Consider the following 10,195-nt stretch of genomic DNA (forward strand, 5'->3'; position numbering starts at 1 on the left):
TTCCTGGAAAAAATCTGAGATGGGTGAAGTAGGTTTAAGATCTTGCAAATCTATGATCAGAATTTTTCAGTAGATCTCTGTTGGGTAAACCTGTGGTAAGTGTCTGGTCAAACTCTTCCTCACTCTAACCTGTAGCTCCTTCATGTACATGAGAACTAAATTCAATTAATTACAAAGATATTCTAGAGATTTTTTTGCTTCAGACTTTGAATAAAAGGCCAAATTTTATGCATGGTCAAGTAGTATAAAAATAATAAGAGTAGCACTCAAACATTTGATTATACCTCAAAACAGATTTGTTTAAGAAAGATGTGATGAAGTAGTATGTCAGTATAGGATTTTTTTTTTTTTTTTTTTTTTTTAAGTATTACTGGTGAATTACAGATTGACTTTAGGATTGACCCTATGGATTGACTATTCACCAAAACAGTATGGTACAAAACACAAGTAATCAAGCCACTGTCATTCTGAAATGTTACACTGTTCTGTTTGTTTTCAGCTGTAAACATACAATTCTGATCATTAAAATCAATAACTTATGTCTCTTATTCAGATACCTTTTGAATTGTTGACTTCCATTTATTACAAATTTTCTAGTCTGTCAGTGGCTGAAAAAATGATAATTAGATTATATTTTCTTTGAAGGAAATACAATTATTTGATTTTTATATATATAATATTTTATATTATTTTTATAATTTGATTCTTAATTTAAGCATATTTTTACTGAGAACCATATAACAAAATATTTAAAATTATAGCTGATGGATTACTGGTTGCCATTTGGTGCATATAAATACTATGCTTCCCCCTCGCCCCAGGATTGTGTACTGAGACTGTCACAGACTGAAATGAGAGAGCACTCGAGGAATCTCAGTCCAAATAGTAGCATCAGGTTTTTGTAAATGCTAAGTTTTTTTCAGACTACTTAAATGTGTTTGGGGTGCTATATATTTTCAACGTCCAGCAATTAAAATGAGTGATGGACATGAACTTGAATTTAAACCTTCCCTTGCCAATTTAATAGCGTTATAAGTGAAGTAGTTCTAATTTCACCTTTTTGTACTACCCAAGTTAATGAATAACCAACAGGATGAATACCAAATGTTTTGGGGTGAAAACTGTTCTTGCACTGCCTTCTCTTCAACTTTTGAATTAAAAACTTTACCACTTACTGTATCACAGAATCACAGAATGGGTAAGGTTGGAAGGGACCCCTGAGGATCATCTAGTCCAACCTCTGAAGATGCAACTGTTTTATAATCTCATGATTTTTGATGTTTTTCATAAATTGAAAATAGTTGATTGTTATAGAAATATTTAAAACTTTATTTTCAAATCTGACTGATTTTATGTTACCATGGACTTTTCTCCCTTATGTAGTTAGGTCTGAGAATAAGAAGTGTCTTAATGTTTACTGTCCATTAAAATGTATAATTTCTGTATGAGTCTTAATTCTCATAGAAATTGAAATTTAGTCATACAAGAACATTCTGAAAGTTCTTGAAATAGTATTTTATTGGTTTCCAAAATTGGTATAAACATAGCTGGAAAGGATCTAATCTTCAGGTGATCAAACAACGTGTCATGGGTATGTGGAGTTAAAACAGTGACTAGAAGAGTGATACAGCTCTTACTGTTCAGGTAATTAGCATAGTGGCACCCACTGTGCACGACTGTGCAGAGGCTGGAGTACACCAAAGTGATCAGTAGCTGTAGAGACTCTGTCAGTAAAAAAAATCTCCTGCTGCTGAGATTAGGGAGCCCCTAAAATTACCAGAGAAGGAAGAAAGAATACAACCTAGAGCAGACAGGCATTTTGAATTTTGTGCCGCTGCCTCCGTTTTCCCTGTGTTCCCCCTGTTCCTCTGTGTTTTAAAAGAGTGGCCACTCCAGAGGAGGACAGTAAAGGCCCTCTCTTTAAACCATGTAAGCTGTCAGTGTTTCTGGAGCTGGCAAGCAAGAGTGTTAGACTCATCTTTTTAGGAACAGAATCTCAGGAAGCCTACAGGAAATAAAATCTCTTTTACTTTCAAAATTAGATGCACAAAATTTTGTGATATTCTTAAATTTTTTTTGATTTAAATTACCAGGTTATGATCAGTTTTCTCTTTTATTCAGTGATAACTGGAACCCATATGCTTTCTGGAAAGCTGGATTTTTAAGATGTATACTTTTGATGATGAATGATGTTGAAGTAAGCTATTAGTCAATCTCTCTCCGTCACGAAAAATGTTGTCAGAAGAGGTGATTTCTATTTAAAAGAAAAGTCTCTATCGTACTCTGTTATGACTCCATACTGAAAATGGTTTCAATATTTAGCTGCCTTCATGTATGACAGTAGAATACACAGACTTTTAATAATGATGCTGTTGCAGCAAAATATTCAATTTTGACAATGTACTGTTTGTTTCTGGCAGTACTTCTGCAGGAGTACATTGGGTAATTTTAATACAGCCAATATGCCTCTTTTTAATCAGTGTGTATAGAATAGGTAGTTAGGATAGGGAACTTCCGTGAAAATGGTATGGATGCTGGGAAAATAAAAGTTGCATCAAAATTTTGTAAGCAATGTTAGATTCAAAGCTGCTAGTAGGTTTCAAAGCTATTAACACTAGAATTTTTCTTTAAAATTTTGGGGATTAATAATTTGTTCAGTATAGAGAGAAATTCTAATGTAGAAAAGACGATGAAAGTTGCCTATGAAGGTGACTGGTTTGGTTAGTAAATATTTTTGGGAGGAATTGTGTGTCTATATTTCTGTATAGCATCTAGCACAGTGAGGCCTTAACTTGGTCTTTGGGTGCTCTTTTGATATAAATGATGACAACCCTGTGAATGGCACTGGTATGAAAACAGTTGTACCGACGGATTGGTTAAAAGACATTCAAAAATAGAGGTTTAATAGTATTTCTCAATTAATAGGAACTTAGTTTTACATTTATTTCTGTTGTATGGCTTTACATAAATCAAGTTCTGGATTATTGTCTTAATCTTTGAGATTTTTTTTCCTTGATTCAATCAAGATATTTTTAACTTAATATTGGATTAAATTTACATTTAGTTTAGTTTTTATCTGTAGAGAATTACTGGCTTTGCCATCGTGCTCTAGGAGAATGCAAATCATAGGGTTCTTTTGAACTTGTTCATGACCCCACTTGCTTTCTACTCCCCACCCATCCCCAAATTATAGATAGACTTTTTATCCCTTAATTTTTATACTCTAGTATAAATGTTTTAACCAAAACCTGTACTAGTCAGGAAAGTTTTAATTGTATGTTATTCTTTAGTTCCCTCTTGTGAAGGCCTTGGTACTGACTAGTGTCTGTGACAAACTCCAGGAGTAAGTGGATGTTAATCTAAAATATCGTATCGGTTTCTGTGACTTGTCACTGAAAGATCTGTCCTACTCAGCACCGTTCCTAGCCTTCCCTTACCCCTCAGAAAAGTTGCATGTTAAATGTTCTAGAATGGGAGTTAAATTATTTCACTTTTGAGGTTAAAAGCATTGACTGCTAAGTTATACCTGGAAATAGGAAGCTACACAGTTTTAGAACAGAAAAATACTGATCATAGAAGCCAGTTTGTCAGTATTCTGACAACTATGTTTTGCACTAACTATTTTTAAACATGATATGAAATGATCTGTCTTTTTATGGGCTGCTCCAAAATTGTATGATAATTTTCAAAAGCTATTTAAATTGGAAAAGGTGCTGTAGGAGGTGATTTTAGGTAGAAAGACCTTTAAGCGTTATAAGTAGGAAGGTTAAAATAAATTAAATACATATAAAATGAACAAATCTTTGGAGTTCTTCCTGAGTAATGATTTTCAGGTACAATTTGAAAGTGATAAAGCAATTAACTGAGAAGTACCTTGGACATGTTCTGATAATAATAAAAAGACAAACTTTAATTTTGAATATGTAAAGTATGGGAATGTTTCTGTTTACTCTTATATCTGTTTAGAAGACAGTTTTCTACTTAGTATTCCTTTATATTTTAGGCTTATTTCCATACAACTGCTTCAGACCACTTGTATGACTAAAATACATTTAAAATATAAAGTACATTTAAATTCTCTGTTACACTTCAGGGAACTTTTGTTTGCTGCCAATGAAAAGTAATAATATTTACTTTATTTCTGTGATGTGGTTCTGTGGCAAAATGTAGGGTGGTTTTTTTTTTTTTTGATTATTTTTTTAAGCAAGTTTTAAGGAATATTTTTCCATGGGAAAATATAAAGTCAGTCAAATATATAAAGTCAGTATACTGACTTTACATGTAGATCATTTAAAAAAATAAAAGTGATGTCTTTTTTTTTTTTTTTTTTTTTTTTTTTTTTCCCTTTCCTGGGGCCTGAAGATGTATTGCAGTATGCTGAATAAGTGTTGCAATTCAAATGTATATTTAAAATTTGGAAGTGAAATTTGTCTCCAGGAAGGAAAAAAAATACTATACTGAACTGACTCAGATTTTTGCAGGGAACTCTAACCTTTTTCAAGATTGTAAATAACGTATTTAAATTAAACCCTTTGTTCCTCCTGGAGTTCACTGTGTGATAGAAAGAAGGCCTGTTTTTAAACACATGCTGCATACGGCTGCTTCGTTATATGTGTGTGTAGAATTGTGTTTTGGAACCTCTTCAGTAAATTTAGAAGTAAATCTGTATTTCAGTTTTGTCTGGAACAATTTAGTATTAATTTTTTAACAGAACTCTCATAAACTCAATGTTATTTTCAGGAAATATGCAGTCATAAAGCCATGGAATAATATGCTCTTGTGTCTTGATGTGTTTTCATAGTATAATTCCAATGCTAGTGTGTAGCCTTCATATCTTGTAGGAAACGGGATTCTGAAGGACAGAATACATAAAGCCAAACTCCATCCCTCAACTCTCTTTCCTTTTTGTTTTGACTGTAGGACCCTTTTAAAGGGTGGATGAGGAAAAAGATTTTTTAGGGAGCCGCTCAGCAAAATGTCTTGATTATTTGATCTGATCAAAGACAACTGAATTATGACTGAAGCATGCTTTGCAAGACAAAAGTGATATTGTGGTCAGTGAAAGCATTTTGAGAAACTGTCAATCCTAAATTTGCCTCCTTTGGAAATTACAAATCCATGATTAGTTGATTGATTTGTTAGATGGTAACAGAACATGTTGGATTAATAATTATGCTGAAATCTGATACAGCGGCATATGTAAGACTAAAGCTAGTTGATTAAAGAAAGTGTTGTATCGTGACCCTTTCATTCCTGCTTCATCACTTCTTAGCTGAACTGTGGCAATTCAGTATTGATGGCATGAAGTTGCCAGAGTTAATGTCAATTCTGTCATAGAATTGTCCTGTTATGTCTCACTGGGTCTTTGTACAGTAATGATGATTGAGCTCCATCTATGTGGAGGCTAGTCTGAGAACATCTCCGAAATCACTTGAGAACTCTCCACTGCGTAGTGCAGCACTCCACATTCAATGACCTGTTTCTTTGAAGATAAAACATATAGCAAAGTATATGTGAGTGTGTGTGTGTGAGAGAGATTGCATGTGTGCACACACACACACACACAGTGTGATATATACATATATATATACATATTTTTTTTTTTAAATGAATCCTTGCTATACCTGAACAACATACTCAGCTGCACGTGCTTCTTTTGAGGGCAGAATGCGTTAGCTATATTATTTAATGAGGATGGTTACTGTAAGCCTCATTTAAGAGCTTGTATATAGGCTAGAATTGCTGGCACTCCTCAGCTGTTACACAGGGACTGGCATGTACTCCTCAGTCTTTGTCAGGTGTAAATTCAGCATGTGCAGGTGATGCACTGTATGTGGTTCTGTTTTTCAAGTGTTGTAGCCTATGATGTAACCTAGCAGTTACCCTTAACACCTGAATCTTACCTGACTTCATTTCCTCAGCAGCTATGTTTTCACACTCAATCTCTCACTGTCCACATTTCCCTAAAGCAGAGTTAAGTGGGAACCTTGGCACTCTGGTCTCTGCTTACTCTTACTAAAGGAGCCTTTGTAATTCACTAAAAATTGTCATTTTGGGGGGACTTAAATATAGTCTTATTTCTCTTACTCATAAGATTTAAGTGTGCTTCTAAAATCATACATGCAGAATCAAAAAACAAGGTGAAAAGGGACATTAGGAGATCATCATCTCCATTCACCAGTTGAAAGGTAGGGTCATCTGTAGAATATATAGATTTTTTTTTCTTAAAAACCTCCATGATGGAGATTCTAAAACATCTTTGTGCAAGGCCTATTCTTACATGAGACTTAAAGACTGATGATGTAGAGTGTTTTTTTCTTTCTTTCTTTTTTTTTTAATATTCCCATGTTACAGTTTTCTTATTGGTTGTCCCATCTGCTGTGGATGTGAAAATTGCTCTCATTTTTTGTAGAAACCTTTTGCACATTTGAGGAGTGCACCATCACACCTCTTCTTTTTTTGCAGACATGAGGGGTGGGGAAAAGAGGTTCTTCAGATAAGCCAGTTAAATGATTTCATTTTTTCCATTGGAGAGCTAGAAGCCGTGATCATCATGCTTCCCCCCCCCCATTTATTTCAGAACTTTCTTGAAGGATAATGCTCAACTCTATACACAGTACTTCTGCTGGGTTTCTTTTGTAATGGTGCTTTGTGGAACTGTTTACATAGAGAGATTCAGATATCATAGCCAATTTGTCTGTAAGAATTTCTCTAGAGCCTGCGGGTCTCTTTGTGCTTCTGCTGAACTTTGTTCCAGTCTCAAAACAAACTGTGCATTGACACCGCTGGTTTTATTTTTGTGTGTGTAATTCTTCCTCACTTAAATTGCTGTTTCAACCTAATTCAGTTTAATCTATTTTGTAGAAGTACTCTCCTTTGCTTGTAGTAGCTTTGTTTGCACCCTCATTTGGTGCTGCCCACACAGGAATCTTCCTATTTCCAGAGAACACTATTGAAGTTTCTTCCACTAGAAAAGTTTGTGGGGAGCGGGCAATGTATGTTGTCTAAGCAGTTCTGAAAAAGCAGACAAGCTTTTTGGCAAAGATCTTCAGTTCTGAAATAGCAGCAAACTTTAAAGCTAAATATGGGTTGAAAGCAGTTGTTCTGAGTTTAACTTAATTATGCTAATCAGGGAGTTTAAGACAGTATTTTTCCTGCTTACATTTAAAGTATGAATAAAGGAGCATAGCAGGGATTTTTTTTTCCATTTTGTTATGATCTACTTATTTGGGATCCACTTGGAGATTCATTATGATCATGGTTTGTATAGAAAAACCTTGAAAAGAGCTTATTAATGATTTAAAAGTAAAGGAAAAGATGGAGGCAGGGTGGATCTTCTCTCCTTTTTAGTGTTCCAGGAGGGGCAGTTAGAAATGAATAAGCTCTTACTGACCTAGATTTAAGTGAGGTTAAACTGATTGCATTGTCCTTGACTGCTACCCGTGAAATGATACGTTCCTCAAATATGAATGTGAACATTTGATAACGTTTTTTTTCCTCTCTAAACAAATATCAGTGATATTTTCCTAGCTAATGTCATAGTTTTCATATTGGGAATCTTTCTGATAATGGGACATGAATTAGACTTGTCTTTTACAGCACTCCATTATACAATCTATAATTAGATGAGAAGAAAAGAAATGCATCTAGCTCAGTTAAAACTGGTGAAGAGTAATGAAAGGGGAAAAGATTAGGTTTTGGGGCAGGGCTTATATGTTTGTTTTTAGGAAAAAACTTTGGTCCTTCTATGTTTTCTGATACAAGGCAAAAATTCCAGAGATAAATCTCATGAGAGGAGGAGAGGGCAGTAAAGGTATAAAATACACAATTAATGGCTAATTTGCCACTGAGATCACTCAATTTAAAAACTCTTGAGCTCAAAAGACATGTCTAATGCTGGAATTCACACTTCTAGCAGCTGAAATACTTTGTGACTTTGAAAGGTATAAACTACTAATACTTGATGATAAGTCAGAATTTAGCTGGGAGAAAGAATGATTCACATAGTTAAGTTACTTATTTAATATTTGATACCTACTTGTGTAGCTTTTAAATACCAGTACTTTTAAGGGTATCAAAATAGATTTGATTTTATATAGCAATCTTCAGGAGATTTTTTTTGGGGGGGGGGTTTGGCAGAGTGGATTTTTCACTGATAAAGGTGCTCTACTCAGGAAGAGACTACGAGCAGAGGTGGCAGGGTTGTGTGGGTTTGTTTGTTTGTTTGATTTAAGTGGTTTGTCAATCAAAGATGCATCATCTAGCAAAATCTGTTTTTAGTTTTGTGTTGAATGTAGCAACACTTTTGGACCAAAAAAGAAAAGAAAGTGTATTTTTTCATTCTGCATTTTCAAGTATGCAAAAATTCTTCAAAGTTAATGTTTGCATTTTGCATTTCAAAACAACATTTGAAGAGCAAATTAAGTTACATTAAAAAAAAAAAAAAACATGAAAGCAAGACTAGAATGATTCCACACTTTTCTTGGTGTGGTTTGGTTTAGGGTGGACTCAGGACTCTCTTTTGGTTTATTTTGCACTGTTCTCTGCCTCCTTGCTTCCTTCTGAACTTACCCATCCAGCTTAAACGATTAGTAACTCATACAGCTCAAAGGCTGTTGCCTTATGCAACCAGCCTCTTTCTTAAAGACTGCCATGAAACTCAATCTTACCTTTATTTCTTTGTCACTAGCGCAGATTAAGAGTTGGTGGGAACTATAGAGTTATATATAGTTTTACAAGCAAGAAGTTAAGTTAGTCATAGTGACTTCAAGGAGGAAGTCAGAATTATTTTTTTTTAAAAAAATACTATGACTAGGAGGTGAAAAAACTTCATTTGGTAACTACTTTTCTGAAAATAGCAGTAATTTTTATTGTATTTAATATTGTATTTTCTCACAAAGTGAGCAAAGATGAATATGATTCAAGCAAATAAGCTGAGATTTTTTGTTTGTTTTCCCTGCTAGTAGTCAGGAAAAAAAAATCAGAATGCAAGGAGTTTTTTATTATTGCATTTGATCTCTCTATATGTGTGTGTGTGTATATGTACACATTATATAAAAACCTGCCTGCTGGCTGTGTTAAGAATCTTATTTACATGACAGTGTTTGTTACCTTTGTTAATAAAATATTGTCAAGTAATAGCTTTAAATCTGAGAGTAAAGTTGCACTCTAACAGCTGAACTGATTTAATACCTTATCACTGGCAAATAAAAATCTCCTCTTTTCTGCCTGTGTGCTCTCTACCCCCTATAGTAGAACTCCAGTCACAATGGTCTGAGCCACTTCCACTCAGTAAACCATCAAAATACTAGATCAAAGGGGGAAAAAAAATCTTTTCTGGGGCAGACAGCTGAATCAGCTTAGTACAAGCTCCAAGAGCACCAAAGGTGGCTGAATACTTGGAAGGATCACAGAACTGAAATGGGGGTGCATAGGAAGGAGGAGTTTAGGATGTGAAGAAGATCTGTCCCTTCATCTTTTATTTTAGGTGAGCTGTTAAGTTGGCTCAAATGTCTGTAACGCTGTGGATTGGGAAGCTGAATTGTATATTCAGGAGAATATTGATGCCCAAAACCTGTTCTTTTTTTCTGTATCAAAGCTAAATGAGTAATTTGATTTAACCTATCCACTTAAAATACTGCAAATTATTTTCTTGTGGTACATTTCTGGTATTTATTTTATGAAAAGTTTTGACTTTTTTTGAATTGCAGAGGCAGTGGCTACCAAAACACGGAAGATGACATCACCAAAAACCAAGAAAGCCACAGCAACCAGAAGAAAAGTCCAGAAGTAGATGAAACAAAATAAGTTGCTCTTCTGTTCATCTCTCTTTTTCTCGGTTACTGTAGTACTGGATTCTTTTTTCTCCCCGTTTTAAGTGATAAATCCTGTAAAAACATTAGACTGCTGTTTGTACCTGTTTTTTGAAAAATAAATGTTTTATTAAAATATTTGCATAATTTATACTTTAACACAATGCAAAATTTTGCCAACTTTAAAGTGAGAATGCATTTTTATTTTTTATTTACACAAATTAATGTCTTAAGGGCAAACTTGAAAAAAGTACTGCTTTAAAATGTAGAAATAAATCCTTATTATGTAGTTATTGCTGTTTTTTAAGGAGCTAGCAATGTTGTATCTGATTTGGTTTAATTTTGAATTTAGTCTTATTGGAGGTCACTTAGATGACTGCGTA

The 10,195-nt window shown here is 34.2% G+C and overlaps 1 protein-coding gene across 2 annotated transcripts in view; it reads left to right on the forward strand.

Moving 5' to 3' along the window:
- Window positions 1–9,948, forward strand: part of VRK1 (VRK serine/threonine kinase 1) — a 34,980-nt gene extending 25,032 nt beyond the window's left edge. Inside the window, exon 13 of one of the 2 annotated variants that reach the window (XM_062577085.1) lies at window positions 9,711–9,948. In XM_062577085.1, the coding sequence (XP_062433069.1) occupies window positions 9,711–9,793 (83 nt within the window). In that variant the 3' untranslated portion in view covers window positions 9,794–9,948. Of the gene's footprint in view, window positions 1–2,121; window positions 2,183–9,710 lie in introns of those variants that run through there. The other variant, XM_062577086.1, reaches the window with a different exon arrangement.
- The last annotated feature ends 247 nt before the right edge of the window (window positions 9,949–10,195 follow it).

The sequence above is a fragment of the Rhea pennata genome, chromosome 5 (genome assembly GCF_028389875.1).
Source record: "Rhea pennata isolate bPtePen1 chromosome 5, bPtePen1.pri, whole genome shotgun sequence".
Classification (NCBI taxonomy): Eukaryota; Metazoa; Chordata; class Aves; order Rheiformes; family Rheidae; genus Rhea; species Rhea pennata.